At 36.7% G+C, this 24,030-nt stretch overlaps 2 protein-coding genes across 4 annotated transcripts in view; one reads left to right on the forward strand and one right to left on the reverse strand.

The window, feature by feature from the left end:
- Positions 1 to 1,972: 1,972 nt before the first annotated feature.
- The window catches only part of LOC134804657 (S-formylglutathione hydrolase), a 352,602-nt gene continuing 330,544 nt past the window's right edge, over positions 1,973 to 24,030 (forward strand). The window contains exons 1-5 of one of the 3 annotated variants that reach the window (XM_063777770.1): positions 1,973 to 1,996; positions 2,689 to 2,912; positions 3,161 to 3,406; positions 3,540 to 3,759; positions 5,153 to 5,387. In XM_063777770.1, coding sequence (XP_063633840.1) covers positions 2,698 to 2,912; positions 3,161 to 3,406; positions 3,540 to 3,759; positions 5,153 to 5,335 — 864 coding nt within the window. In that variant the 5' untranslated portion in view covers positions 1,973 to 1,996; positions 2,689 to 2,697 and the 3' untranslated portion in view covers positions 5,336 to 5,387. Of the gene's footprint in view, positions 1,997 to 2,286; positions 2,502 to 2,688; positions 2,913 to 3,160; positions 3,407 to 3,539; positions 3,760 to 5,152; positions 5,388 to 24,030 lie in introns of those variants that run through there. The other 2 variants (XM_063777768.1, XM_063777767.1) reach the window with 2 other exon arrangements.
- On the reverse strand, positions 5,523 to 23,005 carry LOC134804656 (presenilins-associated rhomboid-like protein, mitochondrial). Its single transcript, XM_063777766.1, has 9 exons — positions 22,802 to 23,005; positions 22,538 to 22,730; positions 21,965 to 22,093; positions 19,222 to 19,384; positions 19,009 to 19,104; positions 18,273 to 18,397; positions 9,641 to 9,742; positions 6,341 to 6,438; positions 5,523 to 5,677 (listed from the first exon to the last, which is right to left on the reverse strand). Exons 1-9 carry the CDS (start codon positions 22,846 to 22,848, stop codon positions 5,584 to 5,586), a joined length of 1,047 nt encoding a protein of 348 aa, XP_063633836.1. The 5' UTR covers positions 22,849 to 23,005; the 3' UTR covers positions 5,523 to 5,583.

Consider the following 24,030-nt stretch of genomic DNA (forward strand, 5'->3'; position numbering starts at 1 on the left):
AATTGAAGCCAAATGTGAACAATTACGTCGCGAATATGCCAGTGTGTAGTGTATTAGGGTGCTGCATAAGAAAAACACCAAATCAGCCATCTTTAACCTTACACAGGTACGCTATAATTTACATTAAAAATATTGGTTATTGTTAATGTTCCTGGGAATTTTAAGGATGTTTCACATTATAAATAGCAAGGTTCTTATGTGCAGTTATAGATCATGAAGTGATTTGACTTATTTAACTATATTTTTACGCTTAAATAATGTAAACATTTCAGCTAGGGTTGTACTTTATTTATCGACTTTGATATCGATTTATTATGATTGTTTATTTATATTTTCTTACTTTATCATGCTACCCCGCTTAAAACCAACTAAATTATCTTAATTAAATAATTAAAACATGTTTTACAGGTTACCAAGAAATGAACATAAAAAGAAAAAGTGGTTGGAGACGGAGACCCTGACCGATTCTCGGGAGCCCTCGGGTCCGTGGGGTCGTTACTCCACAAGCTGCCCTGCGGGCTTTTTTTATATTATTATTATAGTTTTTTTTATGTAATTCGACATTAAGAGACCACATAGGTACATCAATAAGTAATTGTAATATGTTAGTTTGAATTTGAACTGGTAGTTGTAGTTAGTTGTATTTTATAAAATTGTTGATGTATTGTTATTATTATTGCTTGTATGTGAATTCAATGTTGACGTGTACAAGTGCCCTTTTGACCTATTTGCTAAATAAATGTTGAAGAAGTTGAAGTTGAAGAGCGGAAGTCATTCCTTATTTTTGTAATTAAATAAATGTTCTGAAGGTGTTTTGTTTTTTTTCACCCGTCGTTTGATAAGTTTGAATTTGTATCGCTCTCACTTATAGATACGGCGCACCAAGGTCGAGGTGCGGTGCGGTAGTGTGTTACGGACTTTAGGGTTGACAACACAACAAAATTGATTGTAATAGAGAGGTAAAGTCTAAGAAAAACACGTACACTTATTCTGACATCCAAAACAGATGGCGCTGTACTGCGCCATGTGTTTTGCGGTCACTGAGTTGTCAAACGTCAACTTTTGAAAATCAGAGTTACCGCAAAAATCGCAATATATATGGAGTTGAACAGCGTCATCTCTGTTTACCTGTTAAATTCGAAGCACGAAATTGTCTTAGATTTTACACATCTTACTCAATCAAAGTATCTTTTCACATAACAATATACTCATAAAGAATATTTACTTACTTACTTACTATTAAAATATAAATTCCTCAAATAATTCATACATATTCATTATTCATTCATATTTTAAATGAGCCGAGAACGTTCAAAAGTTATCGATGTATCGATAAAACCTAGTAACAGTAAAAATCTTTTGGGCAGCACTAAAACCGCCATGTTTAGCGGCCGGATGACGTCACACTGGCACGCATTTTTCGTTGACGTTTCACTTCCATAGGTTTCATATTTCAGTGAGGAATACCAATTTGTAACGCCAGTATTTTCGTTCTGGGGCATTTTTTTCAATTACAGGGTTCTTATATCACCATAAACCTAAAATTGGTGATTAAATTGGAGATTGACGCCAATTTCATTTCCGATCAAATCGGTCGATTTGATCATCCCGTCTGGATACTGCTTTATAATAAGACAGTATTGGAGCCAACTCTAGAATATAACCTACACTTAAAAAAAAATAGGGAAGTTATAGATGGTCAGCTGTCAGTAGAAAAAGGCGCGACTTTCAAATTTTCTATGAACCGATATTCCTACGCGCCTACTATTTTCAAATTTGCCGCCTTTTTCTACTGACAAGATCTGCTTGACCAACAATATTTCCCTTTTTTTTACTTTTAAAATTAACCGCCAAAACTGCCATAAGTTATTATCTACTGTTATCTTTTATCTGTGCAACTAGAAATAAAAAAAAACCTGAAATGGAAATAAGTAAGGTTATCTCTCGTATTATCATATCTATAAATATTCAATTCTACCATTAATTATCTCAGAAGGTAAGCTAGCTTTAAGGTAGGATTTTGAATTTTTATTTATTCTATTCCACATTTTTCATAATTTTATTAGATACTTGGCAACTACTTGAAGTAGATTCCTTATTTTTTAAAGGTGAGTGGCCTATGTACATTTTGTAGTCGATTATGCATTATTTTGCTTTTAATGCATACAGTTTCATTTTAATAAAATATTAATACTATTAAAGGTCAAATGTAGCATGTAGTTTTTTTGCACCTTAAAATTTTTATTATTTAAGTTTCATTATCGCAATATAGCATAACCTACAAACTTGGTTTAATGTGATTCTGCCTATATTATTACGTTATCACGGGTCAAGAACCATTATCTTAAATTAAAATTACATGAGCTCAGATAAAAGCATGGTTCACCATTGAACAAGTTCACTTTAACTTGGGATCTAGCCGGCTGCAAGTAACCAAGTGTTATTTAAATTACTTGTTAAAATATATCAAAATGCAGCATATCAAAGAGGAATTTCACCACGTAAGTTGCTTGTTGGTGGCTAACTTTACTGACACTAGTGAGCAGAATTGTATCAATACAAAGTGTTTTTAATGAAATCAAATGCCACTAATATGGTTACCTACCTATATTTTGCAATTTTCTTTTCTGTTAATAGGTATTATTATATTTCTAATAACTACTTAAGTAACAACTTGGCTACTTTCAGAAACTAAAAATGGGTGCCATAGAGGAAGTCTCTTCTAACAAGATATTTGGGGGTTATCAAAAGGTGTACTCCCATGAGTCTTCTGAACTAAAATGCAAAATGAACTTTTCAATTTACCTGCCACCTCAAGCTGACGGTGGGGATGTAAAGCTCCCGGTAATCTTCTATCTATCCGGACTCACATGTAATGAGCAAAACTTCATTACCAAATCTGGCTTCCAAAGGTACCATCTCAAAAATTCCTAATTAAATTTTTAGTTTAATGTATCTTCCTAATTAATCCACTTGACAAAATGATGACTTATTAAGACTGTGTTATGCAATATGTATCTTATCTTAAAGAACATATTCAAATGAACTTGCCTTTGACTTGTTATCACTTATTATCACTTTGTTTATTAACCTCAATCATAACCTATTTTTCATTCCATCATAGTGTGTATGGGAAATTCTAATTTTAAATTATACACAGATATGCTGCCGAGCATGGTATCATTGTAGTGGGCCCTGATACATCTCCCAGAGGTGTGAAGATACCAGGGGATGATGAATCATGGGATTTTGGTGTATCTGCTGGATTTTATTTGGATGCTACTCAAGAGCAATGGTCCAAAAACTACAGGATGGCCAGTTATGTGAATAAGGAGTTGTATGAATTGATTCAGCAAGCATTTAGCAATGTTGTTGACCCTAAGAGGTTCGGCATAATGGGGCACAGGTTAGTAATTTTAGCCAATTTTTTTAAAACCATGTGTTTTAACAGTAGTTTATCAAAATAATCAAAACTCCCACTAAAAACCAATAGTTATAATAGATAGTAGATAGTTGTAATATTCTGATTTTCATTACAGTATGGGAGGTCACGGAGCTTTGGTTTCCACTCTGAGAAACCCTGGTTTATATAAATCTGTGAGTGCATTTGCGCCTATCTGCAACCCAACTGCCTGCCCATGGGGTGTAAAGGCCTTTACTGGATACTTGGGTGAAGAAAAGAGTAAATGGGTTGAATGGGATGCTACTGAGCTTGTCAAGAAATATGATGGTCCTCCACTGACACTTCTCATTGATCAGGTAAACCATACTTAAATAGCACGCCTTTTTATACTTGGATCAAAATTCAACAATTATAACATTGTTTTCTGGCATTCTAACTTTTTCTATTTATACTTAGCCCATTCACTGCCAGGGAGCCTAGTGGGCGCTTGTAACTTTTGCTCAAATAGTATGGGAATGGCCTTTTGGTGGCGGGTTCAGGTGTCTCAATGTCAATTTCTTTATCGGTTCAAGGCGGTTATTTATCACACTGGATGTGATTCGCACGTCCCTCCGATGTTTGGGCGAGACAACGCTATGCGCGTATTATAGCGACATCCCTCTCGCACATCCAAGCGACGTGCGAATCGCATCCAGTGTGATAACCGCCTAAGGCGCGGCATGCGACGCGTGGTTCGAGGTTAGAGGTCATTACGCCGGCAATTTTGTATGAATATCCATTGTCCGCCACATGACGCTTCTCAATCTTATTGCAAGCGGTTAGTTCCCGATTCGCCGGATTCTTGTTTCGTCGGATTCTCCTATTACTTGGATTGTGAATTGTGACGTCCTAAAGAAAATTCGGCAAAACAGGAATCCGGCGAAACAAGCAATCCGGCGAATCGGGAACTAACCTTAATACAAGCTTTTGTTTAAATTGCCCTATTAGTATGTAAGTTTGTTAATTAAGAATGGTACAGACAGACTGCAACTTGTATGGTAACCCCATACAAATTACAGTCGGGTTGCTGTCCGTCTGTATCGGCCTTTAGTGTGGGTCAAATCTTGGAACCTACATTTCTGGAAATTTGCATACATATGTAAGTCGGGTGACAATGTAATATCACAGTCTATAAAACAATACAGTCATTCGACGAAGCCGTCTAGACGGGGCAATCGTGCGGGGTGCGAGGGGTGGGTCGTGCGCATCCGAGCTGCATACAACGCCATTGTTAGTAGCTCGGTACTACTTACAGGCCTAGCGTGTTTTATAGTAAGTCAAGCGTAAGTCTTCGGCAGTTGTGTAAGTCTGTGACAACCCTGTGTTCTTGTGCGGTGTCGGCATTTACGCAAACATCAAAGGAGTCGGTCTACTAAGTTCACGTAGTCCTACTAGTAGGACCACGCGGCCTAAAGCCTCTTCCACACTCGTGCGCGAATCGCGGCGCGAAGCCGCGAACGCAAGTGTGGAGTCGATTTTCGTAGACCGCGAAATCGACTCCACACTCGCGTTCGCGGCTTCGCCCGCGATTCACGCACATAGTCTGGAGGGGGCTTAAGAAAATGATAGTTTCAATAGTCCGATTGGTTAATCGGACCAAGCGGAAAAAAGTTCATGTGGTCCGATTGGTAGGACAAAGGCAGTAGGACCATGTGGCCAGAGCGTAATATTGTTACATCCTTTTATTTACGATGAAATGTATACTTTCAGGGAAGTGCTGACAAATTTTACATTGAGAAACAACTTCTACCCGAGAATTTAGTCGAGGCCTGCCGCTCGGCTGGAGTGCCCGTCATCCTTAATCTACGAGAAGGATATGATCATTCATACTACTATATTTCGACCTACCTCAATGAACATTTCGAGTTCCATGCGAAAATACTCAAGGCCTAATTTTAAGCATTGTCTGACGGATGTCTCATACAAATTGTATATTTAAAGTATTTACTCCAGTGCATTTTATTACGATTAATATGTATTGTATAGCAATATTTTTCAACGGAAAATTATACATATATTTTTTACTAGGCAAAGAGGATCGGGTTAAACATGTTTTTTTTTAATAAAACTGAAAAATGTGTTGCATAAACATCTGTTTTATTGTCTATTATAATTCTTAGATAAATATCTAATAGGTGTTTCTACCTCCCATCAGTTTTACGGAGACTATGGTAATACTGCAGGAATTTATCTCGATTACCCCAGATGTGATTGTGGCCCCATTGGCACCACGCCCTGGAAACAATAATTATTATGATTTATGACTTAATGGTTTTACAAACATAATATATTATGAATATAACGGTATTTATTCTTGGGTTTTAAACAGTCTTAGGTCTCTAAGATCACTCGTGTGTTAGTCTATCCGTCTGTCACAGCCTATTTGCACCGAAACGAATTTAGAAAGATTTAGCCGTATAAGTGGTGAAACTGCCTTCGGCGAGAGATTGGTTTTTCTTTTGCCGGAATATTTGTCTCGATATCCTCGTAAGGCTCAATGTACATTACAATGTACTTACTTATTCGTTGCAATCTAAACTCTAAATCATAATTAGATTCCAAAAAATGTTGCCATTGCATTAATTTGTTTGTAAAATAGTAAATACCTTTTTATAAATAAATACGGTAAGATAATTTATTTATTGGTAATTTTACGCCTACGATTTAAAAAAGTACTTTTATTTACTTATTTTTACATAAATACAAGACGCGCTAGTAAAAAGTGGCAACATTGTCTTACATTTATTGGAATCTAATTATGATTTAGAGTATAATTAGAATTGCATTTCATGGAGCCGAGGACGCCCGAACGCTGCAGTTTCCCCCCACTGGTAGCATGTACTTATGAAGCCAATAAAAGGCCTTAGCCTCGAGAAGGGCATTAGGGATTTAACTTACATTCCAAACAGAGCTCCGCCAAGATGAGCAGCGTGGTCGAACACCTTCCAGCCCATAATAACTCCCGCCAAGTCTACACTCATTATGACTTTTATGGCCTGAAACAAAAATCATGATTCGTGACATATACCTACGAGTAATACGAACTAACAATAGAGTAAATTTCTACTACTTAAACGCTGTATATTTAAAATCTAAATATCCAAATCGTTAACCCTTTGGCCGCCGTTGCCATGTATACAAGACAACGATAGGACGGTACACTGGCGCCGCTGTCTTGTATACAAGACACAAATTCAACCGCTCGGTAAATGTGAAAAAACATCAATTGTATTTTTTTGTGGTCCTCGTCGCAGTTTTCTTGTATACAAGACAGCTAGAAATGGGAATGTTATATCGATAAGAGAATATTCAAAATAAATATCAAATCGCAAATCTGGTTTTATAAGCATTTGAACACCTATTAAATGCCAATTGGTGGTAACTAGTAACTAGAATACGTAAAACGAGAGAGAGACAGGCATAACTATAGCTGAAGTTCAGGGAGCTTCTTCAGCTGTAGATAAGACAAGTAAATCTGTCCTTGTGGTCTAGTGTAGTGGGGAGTGATACCCCTGCACCTGCAGTGACCGCTTCGCACAAGAGTGGTACAGGCGGACGGAAAATTGACATAGTAGGGAGGATGTAATACGGGAACTGAGAAGCTCATCTAAGGAACATCTCGAATGTGAAACATGCATTTCCGAACATTTCCGATCCCCGCCCTTTTCCAATAAGGGGATCTGATTGTAGACGACACACTTGCAGACGCGTTTAAACAGCTATGGGTACATGAACTGTTTATGACGTCATCAATACGAATTTTGTACCTTAATGAATTGTGCGCGTGTGTTTTTGCCGATCGACTGTGTACCAGTACTACCAGTAACAAGTATACGTGTCTATTCAATTCATTAATAAGTGTTTAAAATGAGTGGAATAAACAATAACTCAAATGAGTTGAGCATGATCACAGAAGAGCTTTTGCGAATTTTAGGAGTTGAAAATGAAACGGAAATATTTACTGAAACTGAAAATCTAGATGAGATTGATTTCGAGGTAAGTACATTTTAATATTTTTGTACGTATTTATCAGACTTTAGTTTCGTTATAATATTGAAAATTAATGTTGTTTTTAGGGTTCCGTACCCAAAGGGTAAAACGGGACCCTATTACTAAGACTCCGCTGTCCGTCCGTCCGTCCGTCTATCACCAGGCTGTATCTCACGAACCGTGATAGCTAGACACTTGAAATTTTCACAGATGATGTATTTCTGTTGCCGCTAGAACAACCAATAATAAAAAGTACGGAACCCTCGGTGGGCGAGTCCGACTCGCACTTGTTCGGTTTTTTTTTATAATGTCGCCCTAAGTTTTAAACGGTTTGCATTTATGTTATTCTGATTGGTCGAATAAACTTTATCGCAAAAATTAAACGCAATTATTTACGCTTTCTATCAGAAATCAATTCAGACGATAGTGTTAGCTTAGTTTTTGTTATACCATAAATTTGTTATTGACCAGTAAAATAATGAGTCATTTTAAATTAAAGATGATAACAATTTTCACATGCATATTTTTAGTCACGCACACGTGTTCAAGTGTATAAAAATACCACACTGTTTTAAATCACACGTAGGAAGAAAGGAGGCGCCGAGCGTTTATTATGTGACGGTTTATAACACTTAAAATTTTCTTTGTTCGCTCGAACCGAAAAGGACAGCTGATTATTCTTTGATAAGAAGTTAGGAGTTTGACTCATTATTATTCACGACGATGGGACTTAATCGCGTAAAATTAAGTTTTAAATTTACCACCGACTTTCGAGCTATCATAATCGACTTATCTTGGTCTAACTCTATTTTTTATAATAATTCAAATTAAGTTGATTATTTATTTTAATTAAGTAAATTGTTATTTAAGACTGATTCATGTAATCATGTTCAATATTATTATATTTTGGTTGAACATGAGATAAGTAATTTAAATAAATAGTTATACTAATTATAATTATAGTAGGTACATATATAAGTTTCGACTAAATGTTTCAAGGAAACATATTTAACGCTGTGCCATATTTACTTAGTGATATTTAGGACTGATTGTTAATATTGTTATTAGGATATTGTTAATTGTTCAGTAGATTAATGTACTTATACTAAATGTTCATTATGATGAAAGATTTTAATTTTTAGTGTTGGTTTAATATTTTATTAATAAATGACTGAATTAATTCCTATGTGTAATTTTCCCCAATGCAGTTCCGGTACATTTATATTATCGACACACGATGCAAGGCTCTAACGTTACGCTTATAAAGTTTACGTACCGATAAGCGCTTACGCCGTCGACCTAGAGACTATTATTACTTAATCCGCGCTGAAACAGTCCTTGTCGGTCTACAGTCTACACTGCGGGCAGTCCATTCGCGCCGTTGTCTTGTATAAAAGACTTCTCGTACAGCCTAGTGCGGTGATATTACGTCATGAATCGATATTGTTTAGTGGTTGTTTTTAATGATAAAGACCTTTATTTTTAACATCATTTTTTTTTCGTTTTTGTGTGTAAAAAAATATGTAAATTTTTGGCATTTTCGAAATAAATTAAAGTTGGTAAAAAACAAAGCCAAATTGAGAAGATTTTTACCATAAATTGTAAATATCGATATCACTATTTGCAATCCCTAAACTTTTTATTGGTTGTTTACTTAAAATTTGCTCTGAAGTGTGAGTGAGCGTCTTTGCGGACTAGGTCCGGCGGCCAAAAGGTTAACATATACCTGTATTGTCCACAGGAAAGTCGTCCATTTTCCGGAACGTTCAAGTGTAAACCCGCAATGCTTAACGCAGATGGCGCTCCAATCGTTTAAAATATAGAATATCATTAGATAAATGTATAGAAACTTAAAGCCCGGATTACAGAGGGCCTACCGCGGACACAGAAGTTCATAAATTACGGGCATCTTTCTCTTTTACTCCCATTAAGGCCTAATTAGAGTGACAGAGAAAATACTCGCAATTTGCAAACTTCAGTTTTCGCGGTCGGATGCCATGACCAATTTTTCGTATGCACCCTAAATCCCAGGAGGTGTGCAAAAATATTGGGAGCCTTGGAAGATACATTTTTCCTTGGATTCCCAAACCACTCGATGTAGAAATAAACCAAGCGGTTTATTTCATTGGGAATTAATTCTTCGAAAAAATACTAATTTGCATGGCCTATTTTGGAGTTAGAGCATGGACGAATATAGAAATCACTTACGGTGCCTGCTGCAAATGTGTATATAGGCAAGAAGATGATGCTCAGCCTAGTATCAGGATACTGCACGCAAACATATGCCAGCACCGCCATGATTGCTCCTGACTGAAAGCATAAACATTAGAATAATATCATCATCATCATATCAGCCAGAGGACGTCCACTGCTGGACATAGGCCTCCCCCAAAGAGTGCCACAATGACCGGTCTTGCGCCACCCGCATCCAGCGGACTCCCGCGACCTTTATCAGGTCGTCAGTCCACCTTGTGGGGGGTCTACCCACGTTGCGCCTTCCGGTACGTGGTCGCCACTCGAGAACCTTTTCGCCCCAACGGCCATCGGTTTTACGGGCAATGTGCCCCGCCCACTGCAACTTAAGTTTAGCGATTCGGAGGGCTACATCGCACGGTGGGCTGGATGGCTCGAAAAGAGGACATTCGCACTTTTCAGAAAATCATTTTTTGAAAAATGCTATCCGATAGAGAATTATATAAGGAACAATAAATGTGGTATACATTTTTTCGAAATAAGGCATATTGACAGCAGAAAAAAAAAAGTCTGTTTTTTTTTGTATAGGACCCAAAAATAGGTATCTTGTTTCTCAGAAACTATTAGAGGTCCCGTCTTCTACCTTTAAAGACTTTGTTTTTCTACTTTTATAGAGTAGGAAACGATAAGCAGATTTTTTATACAGGTGCTGGTTTTTTTTTTAGTCCAGTAAAAAGTCCACATATTTTTGATTTTTTCGTTTGTCTTTTTTGGGATTCCACATTATTTTTCGATAGTTTAATTCTATAATAATAATAAAAAGTTACACAATGCGACGTTTTATTGACAATTTTTTTTGGGAAAGAGTTGATTTTGGTTTAAATTTGTTGTTAGTTATTTACAAGTACAACTCAATCATTTTATGGAAGATGAAGTAATAAGTATTCTTTTATCTTGAAACAATTATTATTCGCAAAAACAAAATAAATCATAAAATGTTAATTATATTTTACAATATAAATAAATAAATAAATATTGGGGACATCTTACACAGATCAAACCTAGCCCCAAACTAAGCAAAGCTTGTACTATGGGTACTAGGCGACGATATACATACTTGTATAGATAAATACATACTTATATACATAGAAAACAACCATGACTCAGGAACAAATATTAGTGTTCATCACACAAATAAATGCCCTTACTGGGATTCGAACCCAGGACCATCGGCTTAGCAGACAGGGTCACTATCCACTAGACCAGACCGGTCGTCAAATGGAATGGAATGGAGTGGATGGATGGTATGGTTAAATAAGACTCATTTAAACCAACGATTTAACTAATAGGCCACCACTTAATTATTGCATAAACTAATATCTTATAATGTCTTTATTTAAAGATTATTGTATTGTAAATGCATGTTAATTTACTACAATTGTTTAACTGATAAACAATATGCATAATATTTAATTTAGAATGGTTCAGTTAACTAATGATGCAACAACAATGGTAACACTGCCAGACGCTTCTTCTCCAACCCTGAAATTACAGCCCGTATTACGGGAATCGATGTCAATGTGATTCAACGATTTCATGTAATTTTGCAAGTGATTGCTTCTGGAAAACATGTAAATATTATTATTATTATTATTATATAATTATAGGCGAGCAGCTATTTAGCTGATGAGCCTATGTCACACAGTGTCCAGTACTATATAGTTCAAAGTTTGTAAAGTCATATCACATCACTAAGTAACATCGTCTATCTTATTGTTTAAAAGCCACTTGTCCAATCTGTTTTTAAACACATTGACCGAAGGAGCAGTCACAACACTATCCGGTAAACGGTTCCAAGCCACCACGACACGGTTGGACAAGGAATGATATGCAGGAAATATAACAAAATTTTCTGACTATTGTCGTGAAACTGCAGTCTTGTGTACAAGTGAAGAGTTATACGGGTGGTATTATATGCCATCTAGCGTACACAAGCTTTTAATACATGGGGCTGACATAATTAAGCATTTCGGCATGTTACCAATTGGAAAATTATCAGAAGAAGCATCAGAAGCGAGGAACAAAGATTTTCGCAATGTGAGAGAACACCGTGCTAGAAAATGTAGCAGAACCATGACGAATGAAGATATTTTGCACAACTTTCTTATATCTTCTGATCCACAAATAACTCTTCTAAGGGGTCATCCATTAATTACATCACACGTTTAGGGGGGGGGGGGGGGTCAAGAAAATGTGACATGTTGTGACAAGGGGGAGAGGGGAGTCACAAACTTTGTGACGTCACTTTAACTTCATCAGTAACCAAAATTTTATTTTAATCATTTTATTTACTGTACAGTTCAAAAACAAGTTTTTGGAACGATAATCGTTTTTATTAGTTTAATTTTTTTTCATAATCAGTTTTGGGTTATAAATTTACTAATATTTTGACAAAAAATTAATAATACTTAATTCGATTTGCCGATTTCGTTGAAAAAATGTGACGTCACACCAGAGGGGGAGGGGTTTGCCAAATGTGACCAAGTGTGACGAGGAGGGGGTCGAGGGGTGACGTAATTAATGGATGACCCCTAAGGCCACGATTAACTAAGAAAGCTAAAAATCTCTCACCCGAAGCTTTAGAATTACTAATTATAGAAAATAATACGAGCGACGACGATGAACGTAATCTTTTTGAAATGTTAGAAAATACCAATGAATAATTTTCCAATTAATAATTTTTTTCACTATAGTAATTTTTGTATTTAGGTATATGTAATTTTTTAGAAATGTTTTGTATCGTTATTATTATACCATAACCATATTACTTTTTGTTGTTTATTGTTTTTTTAAGTGACATGTGTCTATTGTTAAACATTAGATTATTTACTTTTTAGTTGTATGAAAAATGTAAAAAATATACTTAGGATTTTTTCATAACTTAATAAACGTTACATCCATTATGTGTTATTATCATTTTTACTTTTAACTATCGAAAAATAATGTGGGGAATCCCAAAAAAGACATAAACGAAAAAATCAAAAATGTGTGGACTTTTTACTGGACTAAAAAAAACCAGCATCTGTATAAAAAATCTGCTTATCGTTTCCTACTCTATAAAAGTAGAAAAACAAAGTCTTGAAAGGTAGAAGACGGGACCTCTAATAGTTTCTGAGAAACAAGATACCTATTTTTGGGTCCCATACAAAAAAACAGACTATATTTTTTTCTGCTGTCAATATGCCTTATTTCGAAAAAATGTATACCACATTTATTGTTCCTTATAAAATTCTCTATCGGATAGCATTTTTCAAAAAATGATTTTCTGAAAAAAGTGCGAATATCCTCTTTTCGAGCCATCCAGCCCACCGTGCATCGGTTACTTTGGTTCTGCTGCGGATGGCTTCATTTCTGATGCGATCACGCAGAGACACTCCAAGCATAGCCCTCTCCATTGCCCTTTGGGTGACTTTGAGCCTTCTTATGAGGCACACAGTAAGCGGCCACGTTTCAGTTCCATATGTCATCACTGGCAACACACACTGGTCGAAGACTTTCGTCTTGAGACACTGCGGAATATTGGACAAAAAGATGTGCCGTAGCTTCCCAAACGCTGCCCAACCGAGTCGGATTCGTCGATTAACCTCTTTCTCGAAGTTGGACCTACCTAACTGGACAGTCTGTCCTAGGTATATATAATCGTCTACAACTTCAAGTGTAAAGTCTCCGATTGTAACAGGAGTTGGTTCTACACGGGCATTTGACATGATCTTCGTCTTGTCCATGTTCATCCTCAGACCAACTCGCTCGGAAGCTTATTTACTGAGGTCATCGAGCATCATACTCAAATCCTCCGTAGTCTCAGCCAAGATTACTATATCGTCCGCAAACCGAAGGTGAGTGATGTACTCGCCGTTTATGTTGATGCCAAGCCTTCTCCAGTCCAAAGACTTGAAAACATCCTCCAATGCAGCGGTAAACAGTTTAGGAGAAATAACCCCCTTGCCTGACTTCCCGCTGCAACGGAATAGGTTTCGAGTTCTGGTCCTGGAGTCGGACTGACATAGTGGCGTTCTCGTACAAACACTTCAGCACATCGATATAGCGGTAATCCACTTGGCACCTTTGGAGAGATTGTAGTACGGCCCAGGTTTCGATAGTCCACAAACGCTAAGCAGAGAGGCAGGTTATACTCCTCAGTCTTCTGTATTACCTGACGGAGCGTATGGATGTGGTCTACGGTACTAAAGCCTCTTCGGAAACCGGCTTGTTCAGGAGGCTGGAAGTCATCTAGCCGGCGTGCGAGACGGTTCGTAAGGACTCTTGAAAACAGTTTATAGATATGGCTCAGAAGTGAGATGGGTCGGTAGTTCTTGAGTAGGGCATTGTCACCCTTTTTGAAGAACAACACCACCACACCTCTGTTCCATGCCTTAGGCGTTATCTCCCTTCGAGTAAGACGGAGTCGAACAACTTCTGAAGGGCCATAAGGACCGGTTTACCACCCGCCTTCAGAAGTTCGGCTGTGATTCCGTCTTCACCGGGTGCCTTGTTGTTTTTGAGCTGTTTGAGAGCCATTCTAATCTCGTACAGGCTGATGTCCGGGATGTCTTCGGTATAATGTCGGGTCAGTCTAGCTCTAGGGTCTTCCGCCAGACCAACTTCGGGACTTTTAGTCGATGTGTATAGCTGTCCATAAAAGCTCTGTAATATCTCACCCAGGAGCTCGGGTCTGGATGAAACGATTCTACCATCCTGTTTTTAATTTGGCGAGCTGGCTTGCCCAATAGACAGATCTCGTGCGAAAACTTTAGAGCCCTTATTCCGCTCGATGGCCTCTTCAATACGACTTTTATTGAATTGGCGCAGATCACGGGTAAGGGACTTAGAGATCCGTCTACTGAGCCGCCGATATAATGTCGCATCTTCTGAAGATTGTAGAACCATTCTTCTCCTTTTCTCCAAGAGTCCCCGAGTAGAGTCAGAAAGCCTTTTGGTTCTGTAGAATAATATACTTAGTCTCGGTTAATAATAATCATATGAAGTCAATGTTGCCTGTTAAGGGGCCGGTATATGACGTTTTCGATTTAGACCTCACTTTGTAACCATAATTTGTTCAATAAATGTTTAATAATTGCATTAAATTACACGTAAATTTGTTCACGAAGAAACCGTGTACCGACTCTTTGTGCCATTATATTTTTAATTTGCTGTTATTCTCTACAAATCGACACTAAAAGTATCAAAAAATCAAAATATGGAGTTCCGTTTGAGACAGAAGCAAAACAATTTTGTCTTTGACAGTAATTGAATTATTGTATGATTCTGAAAGATAGATAATTCAGCTACCAATTTATTATCGATTTATATTTTTACTCACAAAGACAACACAGAAATTCAATCTCAAATGTAAACTTTCGAACAATTTCCATACATTGACGACATCACTCAAAATTCTTCTTCAAGTCAGATGCCCGTTGGGGCTACACCGGAGCACACGTGTACTTCTTCAAATGAAAATGACAGCTTGATTTTCTTGCTTTTGACAATTATATTGACATTAAATCATATACGCATACGAGAAAGTATACCAGTAGATAAATTGTATTTCAAAAAATAGGGTACATAAATATCTGCTCGCGTCTCATTTAAATTTGATTTGCTGTTATAATGGTTGAATACCGCAGTAAACTATCTTAAAACAATACGATTAAGTCGAATTTAAGTATTATGTTCCTTCAAAACTCGCTTAAAATGAAAAAAGTTTAAAGACTCATCTTTACTGATTGGGATAAATTTTTATTATGCTGGTATCATTTTGCGTCAGTTTAAAAACGTATTTGACTTCTGTACGTCAATGAATTTTGATGACAATTGTAATCTTGTATTATATTATACAAGTTTTATCTTAAAATATTGCCTATTAACAGGAAGAGTTATGTAATTCGTATAAGTAATACCTGAAAGTTTTGTACCTAGATCTGTAATACCATGGATTGCGACGAATAAATGATAATGATTATGCCGTTCGTTCCGTCTATATGTATAATGCGTGTACGTGCTGTTCTCTGAAAGTACTAGCGAGTTTTTGCGGCTTTGGAGACCGAGATGAAGCTTACAGGCCAATGGCGCTCTAGTTATTGTTATGTATACCTATGTATCGAATGTTTTATAAATTACCTATAAAAAGCAATGTTTTATTTCGATTAGGTCTACATTTTGTGCATATTGCATATCTGAAGTATTTTCGTACTAAACTTGAAACTTTCGTTGAAACTAAATAAAATAATTATTCCAAATGTACAGTCGCCTGCAATTTATGTTACACAACGAAGGCCGCAAAAATATCTGACACGATCTTATTTGTAGAACCATAAGAACATGTCACATATTTTTGCGGCGTTCGAAGAGTAGGTACCGTCATTATCACCAACTTTGCCCGCTTTTTTTTTAAAACGAATTTCTCAAAAAACATCACATATGACTTTTTTTGCTCAGCACGTCCATTGTGATCAAACGCATCAGTTTATTTGAAAAAAAAATATATTTTTTACCCATTTTTTTGCGTTTTAGAGGGCGGGCAAAGATATCCGGGGTTTTCGCCAACATTGCCCACGTCAATTTGGTATTCAAATACAGCTCGTATGATGATGATGTCTAAGGATCACTTAAAGGTTTTGGGCAATCCTACCATTCCCTGTTAATAACTTAGCGATAAGTGTAAAAACTTTAAAATAAATTACCTGGGCAATGTTGCCTACCCGTTTTTGCCCATTTCCAAATAAGGCTCGCCTAAGCATTTTACAAAGGCTAGGGTTGTCACTTTTGAGAAAATCTGTTACAATAGTTTAATGGCCAAAAATATGATTTTTGTTGTGTTTTTCATTCGTTAACGGGATAAAACATCTAAATAAAGGATAATAACACAAATTAAATACAGTATATATTTATAAACTTATTTTAGTGTACAAACATAACCTTCTTTTACTTGCGAAGTTGGGTAAATTAGATGAAAGTGACAACCCTAATCCGTTTTTGGTGGTGGGCAATGTTGGTATGGATGCCAAATTACCGGATTACTTTGCCCACCGCTAAAACTTTTGTGTATTTAGGCCTTTTTAGTTTAAATCTCAATAGACATAATCTATGCTTCATGTGTTATAACTCAAACCCGGAAATATTTGTCAAAGGGTTCTCAATTTTTTCTACTTGCATTTATTATTTATAAATTTTTTGCCCGCCGAAATATACCCTATATTAGACAACTCGCTCAAATCAAAATTCCCAAGTCAAGTTATGCACAAGTTTGGTATATAGTTTTGTCAGAAATATAACCTATATTCTACTAAAAATAGCAGGGTGGCCATAACTATTATATTTTTTCTACATTAACGAATTTGTTTAAAATTGGCGTTTTGGGCAAAGTTTCCCTGGAGGCAAAGTTGGCGCTAATGACGTAACATATTATTGCAGGTGACTGTACATAAATGTTTCGGTGATTTTGAGATTATTTTTCAGGTTAGTTTACTAACAATCAAGTTATGCAGATACCGATTTCGTGAACGTATAAGTAGTAAGGTACCGCTATTGTTTAGCGATACCGATTATTTTTGAAGGTAAAACTATACCGGTTGAAATATAAAGATATTAAAATTACAGCAGGGACAACCATTTTTTATAGGTGTACCTAAACCATCATTGGCCGAGCGTTAGCAAAGGTCTCCGTTTCAGCTTGGGCAAAAATGCTTTTGTATGTTCTCCTTTGCAGATCACATTTCTCAACTGATTCTCGTGAAAATTTGTAAGCAGGTTCGATAGAACTATTCTGTTTCGCTTTATCCGCCAAAATGGAATTGCCACCCTGCTGAAACTTTATTTATTTAAATTCCTATTGAATGGATTTTGCACCATATGAAAAACCGTATAGAGTAGTAAATAACATTTTACATCTGACTTAATGACATCTTGTTTTATTCGCTTTAATTGTACAAAACGCGTATCTCGACAAAGCAATATTAGGTAGTAAAACAGTCAACAATCAAATGAATTAAATAGGTACGTCACGTGTGACATGAACAGACAAGGAAAGCAAGATTAAATGCATTATTTCTCTTTCATCTTTCAATGGAACGCTTTTACCCTCAAAGGAGGCTAGTGGTCAATACTAAACTAAAAGTCCAATCTTAAAAAAACATGATGGGTCACTGACCTGTCCCAGTAAAGTGAGGTAGTGTGCGTGAAGTGAGCTTGTGTGTGAAATGGGGTAAATTGACAGAATCTGAAATTTTACCCACCGCTACCGTCGCCTTAACACATTCAGTGCCGAAAACCCGACAATGGGGTATTTTATGATTTCATTCCCAGGCCGAACGACCCGATAGTCGGGATCGTGGTACTACTGCTTTATATGACGAAATTGTTGTGGCCTGGCGCGGACGACTTGTTTGGAACTTATAACATGGAACACGTTGGTGCCTTGGAAATTAGGAAGAGCCCTGGTGTGGGACGCGACGTGCGTTGACACCCTTGCACAGTCCCACATTGGGGCGACCCGCATCCAGTCTGGCCAGGCCCATATTCTCAAACGCCGCAAATACTCGACCTTAGTTTACAATAATATTAAAATCAATATTCAAGAACAACTTACAGCACCAAGACTGAGGCCCGGCTGCTGGGTAACCACCTTGTACAAGATGCTGGTGAAACTACTGACCACTCCACCAGTCAGGTACATGGCAACAAATTGCTCCTTTCCTAAAGACGCCAGGGCAGCTGTTAAAAATTTTACTTTATTAATGTCTATTTAGAACCAATCGCACATATGGTTATAATACGAAAAAGAAATAAACTAAGAAAAAGGTATTTTCCGCACACGCGACATGCAATAAGTTATTTGTTTTACAAGGGGGCAAAGTTGTTGTTTTCCAACCGCTCGTGCTAATATTGATAGTTGATACCCGAGCAAGCAAAGACTCCAAAATAGAACCACGAGCGTAGCGAGTGGTTCGAAAAGTGGAATCTTGAGCGTGGCGAAGGTTTCAAGGCACGAAGGTTAAACAAATTTTGCCACCAAGTGAAACACAAAAATTTTCACCACACCAATGCAAAGAAAATTCTAACCGTAAAATATCATCAAATCCAAATGAACGTCATTAAATATTTAACATTAAAAATCATCATTTTAAGGTCAATTCTACCAGCTAACATAAGGAAACAACAAAAAAATTGCATCTGTTTACTTTGCCCCACATGTGGATAAAATGCAACTTTCTCATCAGTTTTGAATAATCAAGTCGGCCTTTACCAGTTGCTGTGGTGAAAATAAATATATAAAATTGTTATCTAATGAAATTGTAAAAAAATGCTTGAAATAAAGTCTGTACCTGGCATAAAACTATGAAGGACATACATATTCGCAGCCAAATGTAAGGTGGAATAATGACTGAACGTAGATAAAATCATTGGTATACACACACTGCCTGTAAAAATTAAAATATATTATACTTATCTATATCATCATTTAACAGTACAGTCAGCAGCCGAAATAGAAGTGTCATTTGAAACTGTAGGTAAGCCTTTAAAGCAATAGCTCTTACCGCCACATGGGTTTGAACAGAAGTACTTCACCATTGTTGGTTGTAAAGACCGTATCCGCCACGCTCCAAAAACTAGTAGATTTGCACCAAGAATAGGAAAAAATACTTTTTCACTATCACTTAATGAATTCCACCATTTTCGAATTGGTCCTGGTTCATATTTCTGTAAGTAATTTGTTAAATTAAAGTATGATAAACTTATTAATATACAAAGTCAATATATGGTAGTGTAAGCTACTCACACTCATTTAGTCCCATTTCAACAGATTCTGTTGCTGTCAAATTTATATTATAACAGATTCTGAGAAAGGATTCATATCTCTATGTAGTGCAGAAATTGACATTAAAAATTAATACAAACAATAATGTTGCTTCTATTTTGTTCTGTCCAGATGTGGTTTTATTTGTCATTTGTTTCTTTTTAATTACTCATGTCCAATTTTTATTTAAGTGTGTTCAGTGAATTTTAATTGTAGAAGAAATTTTTTTATTATAATTTTAAGCTGAATTTTTAACTTGTGCCTCTTGTCCATGATTCACTGAATTCAAGTACTGTTCTAATCGACTTTCAGTGGTATTTTTAGTTAGTTTAATTTAGAATTACTATATTATTGATCTCTTGAAACTATGAAATTTGAAATATTATATTAAATTATTCGCGAATAAAATAGCCCACGAATAAATTATTTGCGAATAATATTGTCGAATAGTCAGCTTACAAAATAACTATTTAGCTGTTTTATATCACTAATAGTAAAAAGAAAATGTTTTCTATCGGTTTATCTGGTTGGTTGGGCGGGCACGTGGGGCGGGAAAAACTGGAAATGCACCAATAATGGGGGTATTCCCGTTTGTCCCCTTCGGGAACATGTGGGAAAAGATGAACAATCTTTCCCATTTGTCCCCACTTCATTGAAGCGGGAACGAATAGGAAACATAACTTATTGTTCCCCGCCGGGAACAGATGGGAATAGGCGCTGCATATAAAACATTTCCATTTGTCCCTTCTCATGTATGACGTAGGTCACGTGGATAGGGGCAAATGGGATTACACCAATAATGCACCCATTATAACTAATAATGGGTGTATTCCCATTTGTCCCCGCGGGGAACATATAGGAAAAGACGCTGCATATAAAATTTTCCTATTTGTCCCTATCTTATTGGTTAGGGGACAAACGGGAACACAGCATTTTCGGATGTATTCCCATTTATCCCCGCAGGGAACACATGGAATAGGATTTGCATGTAAATATTGTCCCCACCTTATCGGGGTGGGGACAAATGGGAACACAAATATCGGGTGTACTCCTACTTGTCCCTGCCGGGAACAGGTGCGAATAGGCGCTGCATATAAATAATTCCCATTTGTCTCCACCTCATGGATGGCGACGGTCAGTTGGGGCCTTTCCCTAAATATTCCTAGGCTCTAAAATACGCTGGAATTGCTTACCTATTCAGATTTGCCATCTGACTGTGTATTACAAAAATCATTCGTGTAATTTATTCGAATAAAATAACGAATAATTCATTTATTATTCGAAATTCTAAACGAATGGTTTATTCGCGAATAATCTCACCACGAATAATTGTTTATTCGAATAATTATTTAGATGAAAAATAATTCGAATAATGCCCAACTCTGCTTACAATACATTGAGACAACAATATATTATATGTAGTAAGAGCTTAGCCAACTTGAATTCAAATACAACCAAGCATTAAAAATAGTTTCTTCTCCAAACTTGTATCCACTGCAGTGTCTAACTACATTTACTTGTTAACCTCTAGCTGCCCCAGAGATCTATTAAAAGACATAAATCTTAATTTTGCCAAATCAAAACTGCATTTGTCTTGACAAGTTTTAAGTTTTGAGGTGTGGGAGAGGTTAAATAGCTAATGTGATAAAAAGAAACAGAACCACATATAGGTCATTGCGTCAGTTCACCGTCCAGTGCCTGTTTCCGTCCACTTGGCGTTGTTGCCACAAAGAATTGTGTATAATTTTAATATATACCTATATATTGAAAGAATTGTGTATCTTCTTCTTCCTCGCGTTATCCCGGCATTTTTGCCACGGCTCATGGGAGCCTGGGGTCCGCTTGACAACTAATCCCATGATTTGACGTAGGCACTAGTTTTTACGAAAGCGACTGCCATCTGACCTTCCAACCCAGAGGGGAAACTAGGCGTTATTTGGGATTAGTCCGGTTTCCTCACGATGTTTTCCTTCACCGAAAAGCGACTGGTAAATATCAAATGATATTTCGTACATAAGTTCCGAAAAACTCATTGGTACGAGCCGGGGTTTGAACCCGCGACCTCCAGATTGCAAGTCGCACGCTCTTACCGCTAGGCCACCAGCGCTTCATTGAAAGAATTGAAAGAATTGTGTATAATTTTAATATATACCTATATATAGAAATTATACGCCATTCCTGAAATTCTTGAAATTATACACAATTCTTTGTGGCAACTACGCCAAGTGGACGGAAACAGGCACTGGACAGTGAACTGACGCAATGACCCTATGAACAACAAATCATATATAGTGAGTAAAGAAATAATATGAGAATAAGAGAACTAGAAATTGCAGCACTGACAATAATCAAATAATGTAGGGTAACAGTGATATAACACTTTAACAAAACCGTAATATAAAGACATGAATTACTGAAAACAGAATCAATTTAAATGTGAATTTGCAGCGAACAGATCTGTCCAAGTGGAACTACATTCTTACACTATGTGCCAGTATTTTTCTCTGTTGGGAACTAAGCCAAGTACCAGGCTTTCGCAGGTACTTGGCAGCATGCTGGCGCAAGTTCTCATACTCCCAGATGACACAGCCAGTAAGACTGGCAACGGAAACCTGGAAAAGAAATGTGTATGATTATATATCTACAATACAAGATTGCATGTTTCATGTACCTACTTGTTATTTATCGCCATAGTAAATTTCAGACTCAAGGATGTTGGATTCAAATTTCAATATTAATCAATTTACTTCCATTCAATCCTTTTGAAAGCCAGATGGCAAAGGAATATGCCATGCCCTGGACGCCAGGCGATTACCATTATTTAAGCAAAATTTAACTTTACGGAGTCCTGCGTAAGTCCCTATTGCATCTGTGAAGCTGACGGCTGTAGCCGTCGTTGGCGTCCATAGCAAGACTTTCCGATGACGGCCACAGCCATCTGTGGCTGTCAAACGTTTTTTAGTTGATGTTTGACGCTGAGAATGCATGGTAGTAGTAGTATTTACAAATACTAAACTATGAAATGGTATGAATAACGTATCACATATCACACATACCCCTATGGTAAATGCAAATGGCCTTAACAGTGTGCTCGTATGGAGTGGTCCTGATTCTATATGTATGTTTTCGAGAGGATCATTTTTGAAGCTAGGCTGTCGTCCGCTCCTTCGTGCGTTGTGAATTGAATGACGGAAACCGACTCGTGGGTAACTGTTTGGGCTGGAATATAATTGCAGCAACCTGGATTTACTAAAACAAAACACGGTAATATATGAATGAGAGCCGTTTTATAAAATTAAAATAAGAGAAATGATACTTACCAACTGTTTGTCAACTCAGCTGCATGCCGAACATTTCTATAAAACATGTTAATTTCACTGATATTCAGAGCGGGATTGCATCATATTATTTCTACAGAGGGAACGGTAGTGGCCACATAATTTGTAATGTATGTTGGCCTAAAATGACTTTGACACGGAAAGGACTTGACAATCACTCATTCGCCAAGAAAAAATTAGGTTGTGTGGTCATTTGCGGCCAATCTACGTCGGGGGGTGTTAAAAAGAAAAAAAAACTTTGTCTTTGCATTTTTATCACAAATTCCGTTTCAAGTATGAAACGTTTAAAATTTTCAGTAATTTAGGTACCTCACATTTTTTAATCGTTTTAATATAATTGTATTTATATTAAAATAATATAATCGTTTTTATTAAGAACAACTAACTAAATAGTTTCGCCAAGTGCCTTACGTGAAAGGAAACGTTAAAACAAAAAACATAGTAACCGTCAAACTATAAGCCCCCATTCGCACGACAGCTTTTTCAACGCGCGTTAAAAAAGCGTTTGAATGACACAAATGGATACGTGTGTATTTATTCACACGACAGCGGTGGCGCTTTTTATCAAGCGTTGTTGGATTTTCGACTTTAAGCCTTGGACGTTAAGTCGAAATTAGAGTGCGGACAGATTCAAGCGCTTTTTTAACGCGCGTTGAAAAAGCTGTCGTGCGAATGGGGGCTAAAAGTCAAACAGAAGATTCTAATTTTTTGTAATTTTAATTAATAATTTAAAGTATAATCACTATAAATTGATGAAAATGAGTGCGCCTGGGAGAAAGAAACGTTATTGCCTTTTCGGCTGTGCGAATTAAAACAACATGACTCCAAAACGCATCAATGCTTCGTGGCTCGTGCTATCTATCTAGTCAAATTTAAGTCCAAGTTTTAATAGTAGTGGATTTGTATTATTTCGAACTAATTTACTATAATAAGTGGAACCCTTAGAAAATATTTTTTTGGTTTGTTACGCATGTAAGCAATGAAAAATAAATGATATTTTTAAACATCGTGTTTTTACTTTTGGGACTAAAATATTCTTTGGTATGAACATTTATAAAATACTGGTCTAGGTAGTAAATCGTCACTGAATGAATAGGTATTATAGTACATAATATATTGGCGCCTTTTTCCTTGACCGTGTACAGTGCACTACAATGAGGTGTATTCATTTTTCACGTGATTGCTTTGCAAGAAGGTGAAAGAATGGAACC

The sequence above is a fragment of the Cydia splendana genome, chromosome Z (genome assembly GCF_910591565.1).
Source record: "Cydia splendana chromosome Z, ilCydSple1.2, whole genome shotgun sequence".
NCBI lineage: Eukaryota > Metazoa > Arthropoda > Insecta > Lepidoptera > Tortricidae > Cydia > Cydia splendana.